Source organism: Chiloscyllium punctatum, chromosome 5 (assembly GCF_047496795.1).
Source record: "Chiloscyllium punctatum isolate Juve2018m chromosome 5, sChiPun1.3, whole genome shotgun sequence".
NCBI classification, from domain to species: domain Eukaryota; kingdom Metazoa; phylum Chordata; class Chondrichthyes; order Orectolobiformes; family Hemiscylliidae; genus Chiloscyllium; species Chiloscyllium punctatum.
Genome location: NC_092743.1, coordinates 79,029,137 through 79,053,120, shown reverse-complemented (window position 1 = coordinate 79,053,120; position 23,984 = coordinate 79,029,137). Strand labels below are relative to the sequence as shown.

Here is a 23,984-nt window from a genome sequence, read left to right as displayed (position 1 = left end):
TATATGAATGGGAATGGTTTAGAGGGATATGGGCCAAATACTGGCAAATGGGACTAGATTTATTTAGGGTATTTAGTTGGCATTAACGAGTTGGAATGAAGGATCTGTTTTCATGCTGTACATCTCTATGACTGTGTACCAAATATGATGGAGTGACAAGCTGTGAGGATGATACTACTTGCCTGCAACAGCACAAAGGCTAGCAGAATGGACACAGGAGTGACAGATGGAGTTTAACAGACAGAAGTGGAATGTGATGAGGCATTTTAGCAAAAGGGATTAAAAATTGGCATTATACACTTAATAGAACTTAATTCTAAAAAATGTGCAAAAACAGGGAGATTGGGGCTACTTATACATAATTTGGAGATGCCGGTGTTGGACTGGGGTGTACAATATTAAAAGTCTCTCAACACCAGGTTATAGTCCAACAGGCTTAATTGGAAGTACACTAGCTTTTAGGAGCGTCGCTCCTTCATCAGGTGTTAGTGACACTATCACCTGATGAAGGAGCGACGCTCCGAAACCTAGTCTGTTTCCAGTTAAATCTGTTGGACTATAACCTGGTGTTGTGTGACTTAAGAAGAAAGTGAGGACTGCAGATGCTGGAGATCAGAGCTGAAAATGTGTTGCTGGAAAAGCGCAGCAGGTCAGGCAGCATCCAAGGAGCAGGAGAATCAATGTTTCGGGCATATGAGCCCTTCTTCAGGAATGAGGAAAGTGTGTCCAGCAAACTAAGATAAAAGGTAGGGAGGAGGGACTTGGGCGAGGGGCATTGGAAATGCGATAGGTGGAAGGAGGTCAAGGTGAGGGTGATAGGCCGGAGTGGGGGTGGGGGCGGAGAGGTCAGGAAGAAGATTGCAGGTTAGGAAGGCGGTGCTGAGTTCGAGGGATTTAACTGAGACAAGGTGGGGGGAGGGGAAATGAGGAAACTGGAGAAATCTGAGTTCATCCCTTGTGGTTGGAGGTTTCCTAGGCGGAAGATGAGGTGCTCTTCCTCCAACCGTCGCGTTGCTATGGTCTGGCGATGGAGGAGTCCAAGGACCTGCATGTCCTTGGTGGAGTGGGAGGGGGAGTTGAAGTGTTGAGCCACGGGGTGTTTGGGTTGGTTGGTCCGGGTGTCCCAGAGGTGTTCTCTGAAACGTTCCGCAAGTAGGTGGCCTGTCTCCCCAATATAGAGGAGGCCACATCGGGTGCAGCGGATGTAATAGATGATGTGTGTGGAGGTGCAGGTGAATTTGTGGCGATATGGAAGGATCCCTTGGGGCCTTGGAGGGAAGTAAGGGGGGAGGTGTGGACGCAAGTCTTGCATCTCTTGCGGTTGCAGGGGAAGGTGCCGGGAGTGGAGGTTGGGTTGGTGGGGGGTGTGGACCTGACGAGGGAGTCACAGTGGGAGTGGTCTTTTCGGAACGCTGTTAGGGGAGGGGAGGGAAATATATCCCTGGTGGTGGGGTCCGTTTGGAGGTAGCGAAAATGACGATGGGTGATACGATGTATATGGAGGTTGGCGGGGTGGTAGGTGAGGACCAATGGGGTTCTGTCCTGGTGGCAATTGGAGGGGCTGGGCTCAAGGGCGGAGGTGCGGGAAGTGGAGGAGATGCGGTGGAGGGCATCGTCGATCACGTCTGGGGGTGAAATTGCGGTCTTTGAAGAAGGAGGCCATCTGGGTTGTACGGTATTGGAACTGGTCCTCCTGGGAGCAGATACGGCGGAGACTAAGGAATTGGGAATATAGGATGGCGGTTTTACAGGGGGCAGGGTGGGAGGAGGTGTAGTCCAGTTAGCTGTAGGAGTTGGTCGGTTTATCGTAAATGTCCGTGTTGATTCGGTCGCCCGAGATAGAAATGGAAAATGTGATTTATACTTGTACGTAGATCTTCAAAGGTGGAAGGAAATTTTGAGAATGTGGTTACAAAGATTTTGAGATCTTGGGCTTCATAAATAGACACATTGAGCATAAAACAGGAACATTTTGTGTTGAACTCTCACAAAGCTTAGGTAAAAACTAAAATATTGCACCAATTTTTGTTTACTCTTTTGGTGTGAGGATTCTTAAAATGGTATTTAACAGAAAGGAGATTTACCAGAAAGGTTACAATGTTGGATTTCCTCTTGTTTCAAGCTTAGATCAGAAAAGCTGTGTTTGTGTTAACTGGAACAAGGAACGTTGTGAGGAAATTTGGTAGAGTTGTGCTGTATTTTGCTTGGATTGGGTAAGGTAGACAAGGTTTCTATTGTACACAGGAAGTGGTTATGGCCTGGAACGTGTAGACCTTGAAGGTGATGAAAATGGAAATAATCCTAGGAAAGGCGATGGCTTAGTGGTATTATTGCTGACTGTTAATCCAGAAGCCCATGAATGTTCTAGGGACTCTGGTTTGAATCCCACCACGGCAAAATTTGAGTTCAGTAAAAAAGGAGCAGGAATTAAGTGTCAAATTGTCAATTGTCAGGAAAAACCATCTGGTTCACCAATATCCTTTAGGGAAGGAAGCTGCCATCTTTATCTGCTCCAGCCTACATGTAACTCCAAACCCACAGCAATGTGGTTAAAGAAATACTGGTCTAGCCAGTAACATCCTTATTCCATAAATGAATAATTTAAATAAGATTTCGGAAGGAAATGACCATGGGTGGTGCAGAAGTAGTGTCCCTACCCTTGACTGGGATGCCTGGGTTCAAGTCTCTCCTCCTCCAGAGATGCGTGGTGACATCTCTGAATAGGTTGATTAGAAAATATCACAAGGAGAGGTAAACTAATCAGATTGCTTTCTTGTGGTAAGTGCTAAATGGTCTTAATCTGTGTGATAAATGATTCTGACCTCAAGGACCTTTTATATGAGCATACATTTACCCACTGTTGTTCTAATTTCATCATCTGCTATCATAACCAGATCTGTAATGTCACTCTTATCCTTAATTTTCCTGAGTTTGTTCTTCCTGTGATATTGACACTTGTATCCAATACTTAGACTATTTCAGAATTTGGCATTCTGTGAATCCTCTGTTCTCTGTGTGACTGTGGTATGCCTCATTATTTTACTTGGATACTGGACAAAATGATTGTTTCCTCAATATTTACTTTTAGTCATCTGATAGAATAGCACAATCTCTTGTTTGTCAATCCAAGGTCGGTAAATTGATTTCATCAGTTTTTTGTTCCCTTTGCAATCTGAAAATCTAATGAAGTCCATGATATATTTTTGCACAGAATAATTTTCTGTTTTGCAAAATCTGCCAAGGCATGCCACTTAACCATTGACTAGGTCATCTCTCTTGTAGATTTCAACCAAGAAGTCCAATGGAAGATCTACGTTTTCATGACCCTCTAACTGACAGGCTTCCAATTGATGGGTATCCAACTCATAAGATCTTGCACTTCTAATTTTACTTCCTGCACGAAGTTATAATACCAAGGCCCTTGTTGTTTCTTTAGTTTGGGGATTCTTCCACTGATCATAAGCTTCAAAGGTTGAAACCTCCATTTATCAGAGAATGTTCAAACCCAAACAGGGTTCGTTATCTGCACTTTACCTCAATGGCACTGGCATTTTAGTTAGGCTTAGGGTTGTTGGTGGATGTGTGAAGGGGGAGCAGTGCATTGGGTATGATTTGTGTCTCATTTGAAGATAGCTAGTCATGAGAGGGAATTAAACATCTTCCGGTGCTGCATACAGTTCCTCATTGCTTTACTGCCTGCATTGTCATTGACAGTTAGTTCCCTTATGTGTTGGAGAGCCTCCTGCAGCACTTGAACCTACTACTGAGGCATGCAACCACTCAATAGCAATTTCATCACTGGTCCGCATAGAGTCATAGACATGTACAGCATGGAAACAGACCCTTTAATCCAATATGTCCATGCTGACCAGATATCCTAACCTAATCTAGTCCCATTTGCCAGCACTTGGCCCATATCCCTCTAAACCCTTCCCATTCATATACCCATCCAGATGCCTCCACCCACTTCCTCTGACAGTTCATTACACACACACACACACACACACACACACACACACACACACACACACACACACACCAGCCTCTGAGTGAAAAAGTTACCCCTTAGATCCCTTTTATATCATACCCCTCTTGCCCTAAATCTGTGCCCTCTAGTTCTGGACTCCCCCACCCCAGGGAAAAGACTTTGTTATTTATCTTAACTCTGCCCCTCATGATTTTATAAACCTCTATAAGGTCACCTGTCAGCTTCTGATGCTCCAGGGAAAACAGCCCTGGCCTATTCAGCCTCTCCCTATGGCTCAAATCCTGGCAGCATCCTTGTAGATCTTTTCTGAACCTTATCAAGTTTCACAACATCATTCTGATAGGAAGGTGACTGGAATTGCATGCAATATTCCCAAAGTGGCCTCACCAATGTTCTGTACAGCTGCAACATGATCTCGTAACTCCTATATTCAATACTCTGACCAATAAAGGAAAGCATACCAAATGCCTTCTTCACTATTCTATCTGCCTGTGACTCCACTTTCAAGGAACAATGAAACTGCATTCCAAAGTCTCTTTGTTCAGCAACACTTCCTAGGACTTTACCATTCAGTGCATAAGTCCTGGTAAGATTTGTTTTTCCAAAATGCAGCACCTCACATTTGTCTGAATTAAACTCCATCTGCCACTCCTCAAGATCCCATTGTACTCTGAGGTAACCCTCTTCATTATCCATTACACCTCCAGTTTTGATGTCATCTGCAAACTTACTAACTATGCCTCCTATGTTCACATCCAAATCATTTATATAAATGATGAAAAATAGTGGACCCAGCACCGATCTTGCGGCACTCTACTGGTCACAGGCCTCCAGTCTGAAAAGCAACCCTTAACAACCACTTTTGAGCCAGTTCTGTATCCAAATAGCTAATTCTCCCTGTACTCTAGAATGTTCCCAGAATAGCAACAATCAAGCACAGGTTTTTCAGATCCTGGTCACTTTGTCAATTTTTTGGGCTGATCCAATTTTTCCTCCACCCTCAGTTCACTTGGTGGTGATGCTTCTGTAATAAGTTATAGTATGTATAGCAGGGACAAAGGTCAGCTGTTTTCATATTTGAGATGTGAGAAGCAGGAAATAGAAAAAAAACAGAATATTATAGAATTTTAAAAAGTTCAGAATGTGAAGCAACTTTCAGAACGCTCTGCAGGTGAAGTTCTTCTCATCAAGATCCTTGTTATTCACAAAGACAAAGTCTAACTTTGGATAAAAATATTTTTAAGTAAATTTATTGTTAAGTAGGCCAAATGATAATATTACTTTATCTTTGCCTTTTGTTATGGAACAGGTTGTAGGTGGAAAGATGACAGAATTTGGCAGACTATGTGCATTCATTACCAAGGTGAAGAAGGGCAGTTTAGCAGACATTGTGGGGCATCTTAGACCAGGTACCATTTATAACTTCTTTTATGAGTTTCCCTCTGCTGTTAACATGCATGTTACTCTGATTCTGATAACAGTAATATCAGATCCAATGTGTCCAATGTGAATTATGCAGTGCTTGCCAACACATATGACGTTAACCATAGTGAGTAGCTCCAGAATTACATCTGATCACAATCAAACAAAGACATAGATATTACAATTGGTAATCAAAACGCTGCAGGTGCTGGTAATATAAAATAATTGCAGAAAATGCTGAAAATGTTCAGGTTTCAGTGTTGGTACAAGAGAAACAGTTAACGTGTCAGATTGTTGATCCCTTTGCCTCTTTTGTCCCATTTCTTTCTTTAATCCTTCACTTTTCACTCACGCAGCTACTAGCCATAATGGTGCAGAACACTTTTTTTGTTTCTTTATGTAATACTACGGGACATAATTTCACTTAATTTCTCCTGCTTTCCATTGTATCTCAGAACCTCCCTGCCCAGTTCTTCCCTACTGTACCTAACTCTGATGCCAAAACTATAACATTCCCATCTTTGTTCAGTTCTGATGAAGAGCCATCATTGACCCAATGTATTAACTCTGTTTCTCTACATAGATGCTACCCAACCTTTTATATTTTTTCAGTATTTCCTGTTTTACTTTTATTATTGGTATTGTTTGAATATTTGCATTTTACAAAAGTGATTGGAAAGAAATGAGTTAAATTTACCAAACAAAAAAGAACAGTCGAAAATTAGAAAAGTGCTATGTTAACACCTGTCGGTGCACTATTCTGAATACAACATGGTGCCCAAGGAGAAACCGTGCAACAACAGAACTAATTATAGAGTCATAAAATCGTACAGCATGAAAACAGACTCTTCTGTCTAACCTGTCCATGCTGACCAGACATCCCAATCTGACCTATTGCCGTGTCTTTTAAATATTGTAATTGTATCCACCTCTAGGACCTCCTTGGGCATTCACGCACCACATTCTGCATGAAGAAGTTACCCCTAAAGTCCTTTTTAAATCTTTCCAATCTCATCTTAAACCTATGCCCTCTAGTTTTGGGTTCCCCCATGCAGGGAAAAAGACCATGGTATTCATCCTATCTGTGACCCTCATAATTTTATAAAGCTCAATAATTGGAAAGATGATTTGTATTATTTATTCCATTTCTTCCCTCCATGGATTATATGTAAAGATAAAGTTACTATGGTCCTACTGCACCATACAGCTGTGCTCGCATTAGAGAGTCACCATGCCTGAGATGATGGCAGAGGTTAAGAAGGAGAATCCTTCATGATAACCTCCACTGGTGGAGGAATTGAATCCATTCTGGAGTCATGTTGACGCTGCATCACAAACCAGTCAACTGAGCTAACTGACCTCTTACATGTTAGAGATTGTAACAAAAGTTTCATTTTGCCACGTTGCTAGCTATGTAATAGCTAACCCGCTATAGGATTAAGTCTGATGTCTGACAAGCACTTTAAAACAGACTGAAGTTTATTTTAAAATCATTAAAGGCAGTCAACAGAGTCTGTAAATTACAATTATTGAAAGAACGGTTATAATGTATCAAAGTTGTTTTCTTTATAATGATCCATTAATCTTTTTACTTGTATTATTTTAATGATCTAGGTGATGAAGTACTTGAATGGAATGGTCAGTCATTACAAGGAGCCACATTTGAGGAGGTGTATAACATCATCTTTGAATCTAAACCTGAGCCACAAGTTGAACTTCTAGTTTCCAGGCCTATTGGGTTAGTTGTCTTGGTTTAATATCAATCTGTCTTAACCTATATTAACATTTGTTTTAAGATTACCCAAATACTTATAAGGAGTAATTTTATGAATGTGCACACATCAGATATTTGGGTACATGCTCCTTGATCTTTCACCATTTAATCTACAAATAATTAAAGCAATCAAAGGAGCCTAAATATCTGGAAACTTTGATCTTAACAATCAAAATTCAGGAAGACAAACAATGATCCTGATATACAAAATACAAAGCAATTGAACTTTGACCTCACCTATGTTCATTTAATGACAGTGAAACTGTGCGGTTCAAATGGTTTGAATGTACCTGAACAGAAGAGCAAAACATGTTTTATGTCAACATATTGTCTGCCACTTGTCTTTTTTTACAAAACAACATTTTTTTCCTTTCTGTCTTGTGTGGAATTTGGAAATTGTTGGCAAAAGAGCATCTGTTTGAGTCGAAAAGTGTAGTGCTGGATAAGCATTGCAGGTCAGGCAGCATGTGAGGTGCAGGAGCATCAATGTTTTGGGCATAAGCCTTTCATCAGGAAAGTGGGAGGGAAAGGGTGCTGAAAGATAAATAGTAGGGTAGGGTTGGAGGTGGTGCAGGGGGGAAGGTAGATGGGAAGGCGATAGGTGGATGTGATAAGTCAGTGGGGAGGATAGAGCGAATAGGTGGGAAGGAAGATCGACAGGTCAAGAGGGCCTGTTAAAGGGTTGGATCTGGGATGAGGTGGGGGAGAGGAGATTTCAAAACTGGTGAAGTCAGTGTTCTGGGCCTCTTCCAGTCCCAAACAAAACCCACTCACCAACTGGAGGCAGATGCCTCATTCTTCTGATTGTTATGGTGCTGTGTGCCAACTCACAGGCTATGATGCTGTCTTCCATTGACATAAGCTAGATTCTGCCAGGTGCTTGAAGAGATGCTTAGGGCCTTCATGTCATGTTTGCAAGCATCTTTGAAGCAGGGTCTTGGGCACGTTACCAGTCATCTCACTCCTTCAATCCTGTGGAGGTGTTCAAAAGCCAGCAAACTCAACCCTGCTTAACTTTGCAATGTTGCAATCAGTAAGGATGAAAGTTGTTGAATTGCCTTTCCTGGCAGTCTAGCAGTGCCTTTACAATGGAGGACAATTAGGGGAATCCAAATCCTCCTCCTCTTTTCATGGCAGCAGATGCTGTATGATTTAAATGTCCTGCACGCAGCCAGCCACTTTCACAACTCCTCAGAAAGGATAAATCTGAAGCTAGGTATGGGGTTAGGCTGGCATATGCTTCAGAGGTTAGGCTGCCAGTTGGGTAGATATGACCCCAGTTAGGATCAGTTCCAGGTAGTAAGGGGCTCCTAGGATAGTTTGGCCTTTTGTGGGGTGGGTAGAAGATGTGTTTTCAGTGGAGAGAGGGAAGGTGGGTTTGCCAGGAGTGACTGGGTCTGAGAAATCAGACCAGTGGTGGAAGGGCTGTTGAACCTTGCGGTGGGAGGTTGGACCCATGTTCCTTGCTCGATTTTATTCAATGCGTATTTTGTGAATTGTCCAACAACGGGTAGATGCTTTTGCTATGCATGACGGTGTCTTCAGTTATGCACCAATTGACTGATTGGGTCAATGGTGATCGACGATGTAGAGGACTTCGTAACACTTTCCAGTATTTTTTGTCTAATGTATGAGAGAAAATGTGATATTGTGTCCCATGGCCATTTTTAAAATATATATCATCAGAGAGAATAAATACAAGCATGGGACAGATAGTCCATGAGGCTATGTGGCTGAGTTTTTATTTGAGTGTCAGCAGTGTAGTAGAGCTGTAATTTTGTCTTTGCTTTCAATCTAGATAAATTAGAGTGCTTGCTTTCTGGCCAAGTATATAAATAACATTCTGGCATAGTGGTAGTGTCCCATCCTTTGAGCCAGGAGTCCTGGGTTCAAATGCCATCTGCCCCAGAGGTGAATATTAACATCATCGAACCATATTGCGTAAAAAATATCGACAAGTAAAACCTTTTCCATATATGCAGGAAATACAAATGTGAGGAGCATTAAGAAGACTATGAAAAACAAAATAGGAGCTATGATACAGCCCTGTTCACTCCATTCTTCACTGATGCTGCTGTCGAAGTGGAGCCATTAAGATGGTGTGGTGCAGTGCATGTCGTCATAGAAGGAACAGATGAGACTGAAGAGTTTTGATGGATAGCTAATTTTCCCCCAAACGTTTTAGAGTCCTCTCCTAAGTGTATTCAATGTTTTAAGTGAGCTCTATGCAATTATAATAAAGAAGTACATTCTGGTCCCTGTACCCCGTTGAAGTCAGTGTTTGGAGAAAAGCGTGTCTGCTGTAGATCTACCAAATAGAAACCAAACTGTGCTCCTGGATATCCTTGGTCTTCAAGTTGATAGACTTTTCAGAGTGATGTTAGGTCAGGCTTTCCCGTAAGAATAATGAATGAATTGACCCTACAGTTATTGCAATCTCCTGTCTTTGTTTTAATATAAAGTAATGTTTTTTTTTTATCATGCATGTCCAGTGGAATGGATACTACCTTCCAAAAGCAAAAGAAAGGAATACAAAATGGTATGACCATGGATGGGACCTTCTGTGCTCGAGTTGTTTCCCTTGGCCTTTCTAGCCAATTCATGGCCTCATTAGCACTCGTGATGAGGGTTGTCTGTTGAAATTAACAAAACAGTATGTTGGGGGGAGTGTTCAAATGTAGTATAGAAGATGCCCATCCCATGGGAGTATATCTTACAGTAGTATTCAACCACACAGAATACTTGTTAACTTTTATTAGTGTGGATTTTAGATTAGATTAGATTAGATTACTAACAGTGTGGAAACAGGCCCTTCAGCCCAACAGGTCCACACCGCCCCGCCGAAGCGCAACCCACCCATACCCCTAACCTAACACTACGGGCAATATAGATAGAATGGCTAATTCACCTAACCCGCACATCTTTGGATAGATGGGGAAGTTTTGGTGACTATAGGACCAAGGTTGCTCTCAACTAACATAGCATTTGCATTTCTGTTGCTGCAGACAGTTTGGATCTATCATAGGTTGATCCGATGTTAAATTGTGGTACATCTCCCTGTCATTTTCACAACTGCCTTAGCTATTTTCAAGTGATATGGTGTTCTAATTGTTGGTTTTATGTTATCCATCAGGTAGGATTATTTTTGTTTCAATGACAAATGACATCTCAGGAGTAGATTGCAAACCTGTCTTTGTTTACTTTTACAAAAGGTTGCTGCTACTGTTTGGTAAATGATTAAACTTAGGTGACTTCCAAGTTTCATTGTTATCAACATCAGCACTTCCTGGTTAGCCTTTGGTTGATAGCTTTTACTAAGGTGCAAATTGGTGTCATTTGTTATATGAGAGATATTGATGCATTGTGACTTGTTATGTTCATGGTTGTTAAACCTTTAGAGTTGGACTTCCATTCTCATGTTGACAAAAGACTGCTGTATTCAGTGTGGGCTGCACATCATAGGTGTAGTTATGGCGAAAGCCAGGTAGATTGCACCTCTTTGTGATAACAGGTCAAGTTAGTACCACTATGTTTGCCCTCAAACAACATGTTGATGTGGAGTTTGACTCTGAAAGTAGCTAGTTGCTGGTGTAAATAAAAAAAGTCGTGAATTTCACATACATCCATCCCACTTCAGACATGAAAGTTGAAAGAGCTGCTCTTGGTTACAGAAGCACAGCAATAATTTTAAAACAAGAGGAAGCAAGTTGTTTATTTGAATAACAGCATTAACATCCTTCACCACTTATTTACAAGACCCTTTCCACAACCTAATCCTAATTATTAACTTAGAGTGGTGGGGGGGGGAGGGGTTTGGGGATTTGGGGGCTGGGGGCTTGGGGTTTGGAAGTAAAAAAAGGGGTGACTCTTAGCATTGAACCCTCCAGTGTCCAGACTGTTTACAATGCATGATTCAGCACAAATCTTGGACCTTTTGTCCCCAGCTAAACTCCTAACAAACAGACTTGCTGTGTTGGTTTAATAGTTGAGTGGGCCAACTTAGGTGGGAATAGCTTCTTACCAGTTGGATGGTTAAGTCAAGCTCAGGTCTTCCTTCCCAGATTCTACTGGAGGTGGAAGGGAGGGCAGCATGCTGGTACACCACCATCCTGCCTCCTGAAGTTTTCTTCCTGCTTCCGCGACTGTAAGATTCTATTCTAAAGGCTTTTCACCATTCTTGTTAGTTTTAATTACTTCTGGAAAAATGTTTAAAATTCCCTTTCCTCAGCAAGTGTTCCAAGTCAACAAAACATAAGTAGAGCAAAGTGGAGTTTGATTAACACAGGTTATTTTAGCAAGAGAAAATATTAATTCATGCTCCATGCAATAATAAGTTGAATTAAAGAAGCATTTAAGACTCAAAATGGTCAAAGGAATCTTAGAAAAAAAGTGACATTAATATTTAATGCTGTGGCCATTTTCTCATGTTATTACATCCAAGTAACTCTCCCAACCTCATTAACATAAATCAAAACTTCAATTGTGGGTGAATAAATGTATGTCAGGGTAAAGAATTGGAGCCCAATAAAAGCCCCCAAACCATACTTGCATTTGTTCTTTAAGCTTGAATCTGTAAATTTTGCCTCATTTTAACAATCATTTTCTGAATTTATTTTCTGAATTTTTTAAGAACTTATATTTAGGCGAGCTTTTCCATTTTAATGGTTTTTACTTCAGCTGTTAAAATTTATTTAATCAGAATGATTTCAATGAAAACACACTGACATATTATTACTTTCCTTTCTGTTAGCCTAAAAAATCTGATTATAGTGCTAAGAGACCCCTGAACAAGGGCAACTAAGGAAATAATAGGCTGTGGCCAGGTTTGTGAATAGTGATTTATTTGGATGAAAGGACTTTTCTCATAGATAGAATTACACTTGCACCTCACTCATACCCAAACTAATGCAATGTTTTTAAGTCATTGTTACAACTCACTGGGATAATGTGTTTCCAATCAAGCTCCACTGTTCCCAGAGTCATCACAAATGTGAAAAGATTTAATCAAAACACCCAGTGTACCTGATGAATGAACCAGTTAAAACACTCACCAGGTTTCTGTACTTCAGTGAAAACAGCTATTTATTTCAAACAGAATGCTTATGATCAGTGGCATCAGTGAAACATGCTACTATAGTACTTTATAAAACTTCACCTGCACCTATTTGAAATAATTCAATAGACATAGAACCAGACACACAAAGATGAGTCACAAATATTTTTTGTGGGGAAGAAACAAAGTAAAAATATTCACTGAAGCACAGCTCTGGCACTGAGTTAGTTTTCTTCAGTACCTATTTGAGGATGACACAACGTTATAGATGCACCATTTCTCAATCTTTCTTTCACCAGTTGACAATTTGCCCTCTAATTGACCCTGGACATGTTTTTCCTTTTGAGAAAGGAATTTGCAGAGAGAGAGAGATTAGCTGCTTGGGATTTCCTTTTACTTCTCCCACTCACAGAAGGGAAGAGGGAAAGAAGAGATTGCTCATTTATAGGCAAGATATTTCTGTGGGATTGTTCACCTAAGAACCAGTCAAGAAATTATTATCATACTGAGTACACCTGAATGTGTGCGTGCATGAGTACACGTACACACACACACACACAAATATATCCTGTTTGAAAAACCAAACAGAAGCCTGTCGCTGTGCAAAACCTTCCTTTGAGGTCACCAGTTTTAAGGCATTATTAACAAATAACAAAGAAGCACAGGAACAGGCCCATTGGCCCCTCAAGCCTGCACTGACACATTTTGCCCTTCTGTACTAAAACTGTCTTCACTTACAGAATCTGTTTATCTCTCTTCCCTTCATTTTCATGTATTCATCTAGATGCTGCTAGAATGCTGCTACTGTGTCTACTTCCACCACTTCCTCTGGCAAAGTATTCCAGGCACTCACCTCCCTTTGTGTGGAAAAACTTGCCTAACATATCACTTTTAAATTCTAAAACTTTGCACCTTGAACCTGTTTTCCCTAGTAATTGACCCCTCCACCATGGAAAAAGCCTCATACTCTATCCACGTCATTCACAATCTCATAAACTTCAATCAGATCGCCCTTCAACTTCCTGCTTTCCAATGAAAACAAACCCAGTCTATCCAAGCTCTTTACATTGCTAAAATCCCCTGTAGCAGGCAACATCCTGGTAAGCCTTTTCTGTACCATCTCCAAAGAATCCACATCCTTCCAGTATTGTGGTGACCAGAACTGTATGCAATATTCTAAATGTGGACTAACTAAATTACTACAAAGCTGCAGTATAACTTGCCTATCCTAATACTTAGTACCTCTTCCAATGAAGGCAAGTGTTTCATACGTCTTTTTCACTACCTGCTCTGCCACCTTCATTGATCTTTGCACTTGTACATCCAGATCCCTCTACATATCAATTTGTTTCCCATGTTTAAGTTCAACGACCAAAAGTAACAGTGGTCTTTACATCATATAATCTAGACACAAGTAAATGTCTCTCTACATGCAAATGCAGAAGAAATTCCAGTTATCTGAATTCATTTTTATTTAAGAGTTTCTTGCATGACATTGGTTTCTGCTGTTTGCCTGTTTGAAATTGAGTGCTTTGGATAAAAACGATTAATCTTGTTTTAAGTTTGCAAAATGTGGATTGCTGTCAAATGTACTTGACTTAGTTACTCAGTTTTCTGCTATGCACTCCTTCCTCACTGGTGCAATTGAATCATTTGTTTTTGGTGAATTAATAACAGTTCAGTCTCATTTTAGCCAATAATAGCGTTTTGCTCCAAGTGTCAGTTAACATTTCAGATTTTATGCGCTTGAAAACAAAACATCCTGGAAACTTTTAATTTTAAATACTTTGTTGATTTTTTTTGAAAAACTTACTTTGCTGCATTTGACAAGACTGATATAATCCTTCAGCCAAGAGAGCATTTTATAATGCTTTTGGCAATATTAACAAAGATATGCATGACATACTTAAGAACATTAGTGGGAGTTGATGTCTTACCATTGTACAACATATGTTTTCAATCAAATATATTCAGAATTAATGAATTTAAATTTTTTTTGAAGTTTTTCAAAGTTTCATGTGATGAAACCAGTCATCAAGCTCCAGGTTCAGTCACAGTAAAAATGGTTATGTTTTTTGCTCAGAAAACTGATATTTTTCACTGCTTTTTTATACAAAGCATTGCACAGCTTGTACTTCCCTTACAAAGTCAAATGAAGATTCTTGAACTTGGCTTATTGACCATCTTCCACAATTTTAAGTTGATTGAATAGATAGTTCACTATATGAATTGAATAACCAGGGTTCTGTGGGATGCTTTCAGCTAAATCAGGTGAGGGATTAATCGTCTTGCAAAATAAAAAAAAATCTGGTGGCATTGCAGGACAACTAATTAGGTGATGATACCCAGAATGGAATAGAAATAGAGAGGTTATGCAAACATTCTTTTTTTAAAAAAGCAAATACCATCAAAGAGATAGGAAAAAGAAGGCAAAATTCAAATCTTGTTACTTAAATGTAATATTTGTAACAAAATAAATGAATTGTTGAGATAGTGAGTATGATTTAATTGCCATTATGAAGACATGCTTGCAAGGAGATCAAAGTTGGGAGCTCGATATTAATGACTATATCATTTTTTGAAAGACAGGAAGGAAGGCAATGTTGGGTCAATTAAATATTTGGTAGAATAAATACTGTAGTAAGCAATGATACTAAAATTGAACATGTAGATACCATATTGGTAGAGATAAAAAATAATGGAAGAATACACTAGTAGGAGAAATGTACAGGTTCCCTAACAATGGTTATTCTGGAGGATGGAGAACATTAGTCTTCAAGTAGATTGGGAAAATCAAGTTGTCGTGAGGTAAAGAATTACAGAATGAATTTTGGAAAGTTTCCTGGAGCATTTATGTTGTGGCCCCAACAAGTAATCTGGATCTTCTAATCTGACATGAGGCAGGTTTAACAAATGATCACAGAGTAAGAGACCCACCAGAGAACAGAGTTTAGCATTCAGGTTGTGATTAGGAAACTTGGCTTGAAATTAATTATGCTAAATTTAAAAACAGTAATTACAACGGAATGAGGGCAGAGATGACTGGGGTGGACTGGGAAACTACTTTAGCAGAAAATATGTTTGAAGAACAAAGGCAGGTATTTCAAGGAAATAGTTGTTGACTCGCAACAAAAATGTGTCCGAGTGAGAGAGAAAGATTCAAGGAAGTGTTTGAACCAAGTATGGTTTACCAGGGAACTTGAGGAGAATATGAAATTGGGAAAAAAAAAGTATGTATAGTTTGACAAAAAGTAGTGGTAAGAGAGAAGGTTAGGAACATTTTGAAAGTGACTAAAGATTACAAAAAATACTTAGAGTGTAAACTAACGAGTAATATAAAAAAAGATTATCAAGAACTTATTTAAATTTATGAAGAGAAAGAGGGAAGCCAAGCTTCATTCTCTAAAGGATCTAACAATGGTGAACATGGAAATGGTTAAGAATCACACAACACCAGATTATAGTCCAACAGCTTTATTTGAAAGTACTAGCTTTTGGAGCGCTGCTACTTTGTCCAGTGGGGCAGGATCATAACAAACAGAATTTATAGCATAAGATCATACTGTCATGCAACTGATATGATATAATGAATAAAGCTGCATTGTTGTTAAGTCTTTCATCTTTTAGAATATTAAAAATCATTCAACACCAGGTTATAGTCTAACAGGTTTAATTGGAAGCACACTAGCTTTCGGAACGCTGCTCCTTCATCACTACCTGATGAAGGACCAGCGCTCCGAAAGCTAGTGTGCTTCCAATTAAACGTGTTGGACCATAACCTGGTGTTGTGTGATTTTTAACTTTGTACACCCCAGTCCAACACCGTCATCTCCAAATATTTTAGAATGGGTTACAGGTTTCAATTCATTAGTGTGTAAATTGGAGGACTTCTTTCAAGTCACGCTCCCGAAATAACTTAAGGTTTTATTTTTTTAAAAAGTGACCTCTCAACTCAGACAATGTATTAAAGGTGTGAGGTTAGAGTCTATGTATATTCCAACCTTGAGTTAGATTGGTTCTATTTCCAAGCTAGGAATTTATGAAGTGTCACATGGATTGACTGCCTGCAGATTGTGCACTTTTTGAGCAAAATAGAATGTATTTGCAAATACAATTCTCCAAATACAAAATCAAGTCTGTGAGAGGGTGTGAGTGTGGGTGGTGTATGTGTGTTTGTGTCTGAGAGACAGCGTGAGTGTGCGAGTATGTAAGGGTGTGGGTGTATGTGTGCTTATGTGTAAGTGTGTGAGTGAGAGTGTATCGTGTAGTGGGGTCACCTGCAGTGTAACATGAACCCCAGGTGGCTAGACAAGGATGTTTCCTCCCATTTGGGGAATGCTTCAGTGGTAAGGGACATTCAACCTCTGATCTTTGGGTGACCGTCTTCCAAGACGGACTTGGGGTTCATGTCACACTACACGTGGCCTTGCTCCACTATTTTCTTTCTCTCACTGTCACTTGCACTGTCTGTGTGTGTCTCTCTCTCTCTGTCTCGCGTGTACACACACACACACACACACACCCACCCCTTTCATAGGCTCATACTCCTTCACACTCATGCACATACACAGCCTCTTCCCCTCACATGCATGCACACAGAAATGTAAGTCTGGGGTGAATTTGCATTTGGAGAATTGTATTTGCAGATGCATTCTGTTTTGCTCAAAATGTACACAGTCTGCAGGCATCAATGCAGGCAGTCAATCCATGTGACATTTTATAAGTTGCTACTTTGGAAATAGAACCAGTCTGACTCAAGGTTGGAATAAATGCAGACTCCAACTTCACACCTTTAATGCATTGTCTGAGCTGAGATTTAATTTTATTCAACCTTAAGTTATCTCAGGAATGTGACTTGAAAGAAGTTCTGCGATTTACATACTAATGAATCAAAACCTGCAATCCATTCTACAAGATGAAAGACTTAACAACAATCTAGGTTTGTTAAATATATTGTATCAGTTGCATGACACTATGATGTTGTGCTGTAAATTCTGTGTCTTATGATCCTGCCCCACAAGCGACCAGACGAAGGAGCAGCACTGCGAAAGCTAGTACCTCCAAATAAAGCTAATGGACTATAACCTGGTGTTGTGTAATTTTTATCTGTCCATCCCAGTCCAACACCAGCACCTGCTCATCATGAACAAGGAAATGGCAGAGAGGTTAAATAAGTACTTTGCATCAGTCTTCACAGTAGAACACACGAACACAAGGTCCGTTACATTGTTGACACCTTTGTCATTCACTAAACGAAACAAATTAGAGGAAACTTTCAAGACCATCAAAAATACCCTTACTGGCATAAAATTCACGAAAAGAGGAGGGAAGAAAACAACAAACTGCCATTCCTAGATGTCAAAGTAGAGCAAACAGCCATTGAGGAACTTCAAACCAGAGTCTACAGGAAAACAACACATCCTGACCAAATATTGAACTACAGAAACAATCATCCCAACACCTACAAACTGAGTTGCATTTGACCATTATTCCAACGCGTCACCACACACTACAGCACAAAGGAACTACAAGGAGCAGAGGAAAATCACCTATAAATGTATTCAAAAGGAACGGGTACCCAATGAACACAGTCCGCCGATTTCTCAGCAACAAACTCTGAGAATGACGAGAACGAGGGTAGGTCCGATCAAGGACAGTGGTGGGAGACTGTGTATTGAGTCGGAAGAGATAGGAGAGGTCTTGAACAAGTACTTCTCTTCAGTATTTACGAACGAGAGGGACTGTATTGTTGAAGAGGAGAGTGTGAAACGGACTGATAAGCTAGAAGAGATATCTGTTAGGAAGGAAGATGTGTTGGACATTTTGAACAACTTGAGGATAGACAAGTCCCCCGGGCCTGACGGGATATATCCTAGGATTATGTGGGAAGCAAGAGAGGAAATTGCAGTACCGTTGGCAATGATCTTCTCGTCTTCACTGGCAACGGGGGTGGTACCAGGGGACTGGAGAGTAGCGAATGTTGTGCCCCTGTTCAAAAAAGGGAATAGGGATAACCCCGGGAATTACAGGCCAGTTAGTCTTACTTCTGTGGTAGGCAAAGTAATGGAAAGGGTACTGAGGGATAGGATTTACGAGTATCTGGAACGGCACTGCTTGATTAGGGACAGCCAGCATGGATTTGTGAAGGGTAGGTCTTGCCTTACAAGTCTTATTGAATTCTTCGAGGAGGTGACCAAGCATGTGGATGAGGGTAGAGCAGTGGATGTAGTGTACATGGATTTTAGTAAGGCATTTGATAAGGTTCCCCATGGTAGGCTTATGCGGAAAGTCAGGAGGCATGGGATAGAGGGAAATTTGGCCAATTGGATAGAAAACTGGCTAACCGGTCGAAGTCAGAGAGTGGTAGTAGATGGTAAATATTCAGCATGGAGTCCAGTTACAAGTGGAGTTCCGCAGGGATCAATTCTGGGTCCTCTGCTGTTTGTAATTTTTATTAATGACTTAGATGAGGGAGTCGAAGGGTGGGTCAGTAAATTTGCAGATGATACAAAGATAGGTGGAGATGTGGACAGTGAGGAGGGCTGTTGTCGGCTGCAGAGGGACTTAGATAGGATGCAGAGCTGGGCTGAGGAGTGGCAGATGGAGTTCAACCCTGCCAAGTGTGAAGTTGTCCATTTTGGAAGAACAAATAAGAATGCGGAATACAGGGTTAATGGTAGGGTTCTTGGTCAGGTGGAGGAACAGAGGGATCTTGGGGTCTATGTACATAGATCTTTGAAGGTTGCCACTCAGGTGGATAGAGTTTGTAAGAAGGCCTATGGAGTATTATCGTTCATTAGCAGAGGGATTGAATTCAAGAGTCGTGAGGTGATGTTGCAGCTGTACAGGACTTTGGTTAGGCCACATTTGGAGTACTGTGTGCAGTTCTGGTCGCCTCACTTTAGGAAAGATGTGGAAGCTTTGGAGAGGGTGCAGAGAAGATTTACCAGGATGTTGCCTGGAATGGAGAGTAGGTCGTACGAGGATAGGTTGAGAGTTCTCGGCCTTTTCTCGTTGGAACGGCGAAGGATGAGGGGTGACTTGATAGAGGTTTATAAGATGATCAGAGGAATAGATAGAGTAGACAGTCAGAAACTTTTTCCCCGGGTACAACAGAGTGTTACAAGGGGACATAAATTTAAGGTGAAGGGTGGAAGGTATAGGGGAGATGTCAGGGATGGGTTCTTCACCCAGAGAGTGGTGGGGGCATGGAATGCGCTGCCCGTGGGAGTGGTAGAGTCAGATTCATTGGCGACCTTTAAGCGGCATTTGGATAGGTACATGGATGGGTGCTTAATCTAGGATAGAAGTTCGGCACAACATCGTGGGCCGAAGGGCCTGTTCTGTGCTGTATTGTTCTATGTTCTATGTTCTAAACTCAAACAAGCAGACAAAACACATCCAGAAACACTAGCCAATCTCCCCTACATCAGAGACATCATGGAAATGACTGCCAGACTACTCAGACCTCTCAGCATCAAGGTAGCCCACAAACCCACCAACGCACTAAAACAGCAGCTAATGAACTTGAAAGACCCTATACAGACAACAAGCAAAACTAATGTAATTTACAAAATACTGTGCAAGAACTGTAACAAATACTACATTGGACAAACAGGCAGAAAACTAGCTACCAGGATACATGAACATCAGTTAGCCAAAAAAGACATGACCCACTCTCACTAGTATCTTTACATACAGATGAGGAAGGACACCACTTCGACTATGACAACACATCCATCCTAGGACAAGCCAAACGGAGACATGTGCGAGAATTCCTAGAAGCATGGCACTCCAACCGGAACTTTATCAACAAACACATTGACTTGGACCCCTTTTACCACCCCCTAAGAAAAAGAACAGGAAATGACATCACAGGAACTGACATCACCAACCCAAGGAAACCTAAACACAATAAATAAAAGGCAGGCCACACCAGTGTTTTACAGGAGACTCACTGATGACGTTACCTAGTATGGTGATGAAATGTCTGAAAATGAACTTCCAGCTCAGTAAGCAAACTTACATCCACTAACAGCGTTCTAGAAATACAGGGGGCAAAAGAAAGGGAGGAAATAAATGCCATAACTATCAGTAGAGAAAAATTACTCGTGAACTAATGAGGCTAAAAGCTGATAAGTTCTTTGGACTGGATGGGTTGCATTCCAGGATTTTAAAGGAAATAAAAACAAAGATAGTGAATTCGTTAGAAGCACTCTTCCAAGAAGCCTTGGATTCTGGCAAAAATCGCAGAGGATTGGAAAACAGCCAGTATAACACGGTTATTCAACAAGTGAAGGGGGCAAAAGAAGTAGACATAGGCCATTTAGCTTATAAAGGATATAACATCACAGTATTTAGAAATGCATAATATAATCAAGCGGAGTCACCATGTCTTCATGCAGGAATAATGATGCTCAACAAATGAATTGAGGAGGTAACAAGTATAACAGATGCAAAAGGGTTTGATAAGTTGCCAGAAATTGATACGATTCCCTACAGTGTGGAAACAGGCCCTTCGGCCCAACCAGTCCACACCGACCCTCCGAAAAGTAACCCACCCAGACCCATTTCCCTCTGACTAATGCACCTAACACTATGGGCAATTTAGCATGGTCAGTTCACCTGACCTGCAAGTCTTTGCACTGTGGGAGGAAACCGGAGCATCCAGAGGAAACCCATGCAGACACGGGGAGAATGTGCAAACTCCACACAGACGGTCGCCTGAGGCTGGAATCAAACCTGAGACCCTGGTGCTGTGAGGCAGCACTGAACCACCGTGCTGGCCCAAATAAGACTACTTAATAAGATAAACGCCCATGGTGTTGGGTCTAGTATATTAAATGATCTAACTAACAGAGAAGTTGACTTGAACGGGCTGAATAGCTTGCTTCTGCTCTTTGTCTTCAAATGTTATGGTCTAAATTTTGCAACTGTGGAAACACTGCTCTTCAGTTTTCTGAATCTCATGAGGTGGATTTAGGAATAAGTACTTTGACAAGTTGTTGAAAGATGTGTCTGAGACTTTTAGGAAGATTTGACATTGAGGTGTTTGGAAATGCTATAACACAAAGCTTAACTTCTTACATGCTGACAATTGTTAATTATGAACATGTTTCTTTGTGTGATGAAACTTTGTGATTAAACCCCTCTGGTTGTCAATTATTTGTCACTGCTTCTTTGTAACTATCATGAGGAAAGCAAAGAAGGGGAAACTAGGGATCCCTTCAACTTGGAATTTCTTTCTCAGTTAATTAAACTTCTGTGTGTCTGTCTTATTGCTTTATGGGAATGAAGTTCCGTGCCTATGGCAGATAATTGCTTAATTAGATATTGTAACATTTAGTTACAATATTATGGTACAAAGTGTAATTTTTAAAAATCTATTTGATTCAAGTACGTGGAAAATGGGTAATTCCTTTGTCTCCTCGAATCTGTACTAACACCTGAGGAAAGAAACTTCCTTTGTCTATTTGAATGTGTCTTTTGGGTGGTCGCTTGGATCTGAACATATTCTTTCAATTTAATTTTTTAATTTTCTCTGAACTCTACTGCGACATCCAGTACTAGATAAGCAAAAATTTCCTGCCACTCAATATTGGAACGAACATGACCTTTTGTCTTTGATCTTCATGATAAGCTCAATCCCTTGATACCAAATCTTCTACTTTGTCCAGTATCTTCAGTTGCACCAAACCAAACCTTTTGAATTTTTTGTTCCTAGCCTTAATAGGACCATTTACGTCTATATTTTCACCATTGCCTGACTGAGGACCTTCCTCAGGTCACTTGCTGAAGCTTTTTTCCATGAAATTATAACCTCTAAATCTGGCTAACATTGTGCCCTTCTCCCTGAGCTCCCATTTCAATGTCATAAGTCTATTGTCCTGATCTGACTTTGCACCAATCACCCATCACCTCTGAGAGAGTGCAGTAAACAATCATAAATGTGATTCCACTGATCCAGGTTCTGGATTGGGGGAAAGCAGATTTCATTAAAAATAAGGTAGGACCTGACTAAGATAGACTAGAAATAGCAACTGTAGCTACTATATACGGATGAACAGTGTGAGAAGTGCTTAAAAAGATAGTAGGGTGAGTACAGACTCAACCTTTAGGGTGAAATGTACGAATAACAAACCTAGACAGCCCTCGATATCTAAGAATATTTAGGAGTGCATAACAGGAACAGAGACACTTTTAATAGATACAAATGGAGCAAAATAATGGATGCTGGAGAGGTGTGCTGGGGGATTGCAAGAGAGCAAGCAAGGAGCATCAAAAAATGTGGATGGGCAAGATTATCCCAATGGAGTGTCCTAAAATATTCTACAAGTACATCAAGGGAATAACCGGGGAAGAGTAAGGTATGTTAGGGACCACGAGAATAATCTGTGCATGAAGCTAGAGGACATTGGTGGAGTGTTATATGAGTACATCACAACTTTCTTTACACAGGAGAAGGAGGATGCAAGTGCAAAATTTGAGATGTTCTTGAGCAGATTGATATAAGAAGTGAGGAGATACTAGAGGTTTTGACAAATTTACAAGTGGCCAAATCCCCAAGTCTGTATCCCAGGCCATAGTGGGAGATGAGGCACAAAATTACAGGGATCCTGACCCCAAACCACCTCTGGCCACAGGAGGTGCCAGATGACTGGGGAAATATTAACCTGGATTCACTTCACAACAAGGGTGTCAGAGATAGACTTACTGCTCTATTGTTCCTGGTCTAGCATTAGTGGTCAGGAAACAATTAGAGAAAATAGTGAAGGAGAAAATTAATCTCCATTTAGAGAGGCAAGGTTTGATCAGGAACGAACAGCATGGCTTTGCCAGAAGGAAGTTGTGCTTAACAAATCTGATGGAATGGTCCAAAGTGATCACCAACTATTGGATGAAGGTAGGGCATTGATGTGGTATATATGGATTTCAGCAAAGCTTTTGACAAGGCCCCACATGGGAAAATGATAAAGAAGATAAAAGCTCATGGGACCAAGGTGATTTGCTAAGTTGAATCCAAAGTTGTTTCAGTGACAGGAGACAGAAGGTGGTGGTAGAAGGCTGTTTGTGTGCATGGAGCTCGGTGTGCAGTGATGTACCACCAGGTTCAGCACTGGTTCCCTTATTTGCTGAAATCTTCAAAAATGATGTCAATTAGATGACTACATCAAAATAATGTAGTGGTGATGAATAAATTGAGGATGATCTAAAGATGGGCCAGTTGGTTGACAGTAACAAAGAAAGTCTGGAAGCACACTAGCTTTCGGAGCATCGCTCCTTCATTAGGTGGTAGTGGAGGGCTCAATCCTAACACACAGAATTTATAGCAGAAATTTACAGTGTGATGTAACTGAAATTATACATTGAAAAATTGATTGTCTGTTAAGCCTTTCATCTATTAGAATATCATGATAGTTTCACTTCTTTCATGTGTAAATCATAAAACCTTTCTTTCAAAAGTTGCATTCTCAGGTTAGCTGTTAACAATGGTAATAGCTAGACAATATTTACACATGAAAGAAGTGAAACTATCATGGTATTCTCACAGATGAAAGGTTTAACAGACAATCAATTTTTCAATGTATAATTTCAGTTACATCACACTGTAAATTTTTGCTATAAATTCTGTGTGTTAGGATTGAGCCCTCCACTACCACCTGATGAAGGAGCGATGCTCCGAAAGCTAGTGTGCTTCCAATTAAACCTGTTGGACTATAACCTGGTGTTGTGTGATTTTTAACTTT

The 23,984-nt window shown here is 40.5% G+C and overlaps 1 protein-coding gene across 7 annotated transcripts in view; it reads left to right on the top strand.

The window, feature by feature from the left end:
- rims2a (regulating synaptic membrane exocytosis 2a) overlaps nucleotides 1–23,984 on the top strand; it is a 1,169,411-nt gene that overhangs the window by 671,028 nt on the left and 474,399 nt on the right. For all 7 annotated transcript variants that reach the window (XM_072570612.1, XM_072570611.1, XM_072570619.1 and 4 more), the window contains 2 exons: nucleotides 5,298–5,397; nucleotides 7,025–7,148. In XM_072570612.1, coding sequence (XP_072426713.1) covers nucleotides 5,298–5,397; nucleotides 7,025–7,148 — 224 coding nt within the window. The remainder of the gene's footprint in view (nucleotides 1–5,297; nucleotides 5,398–7,024; nucleotides 7,149–23,984) is intronic.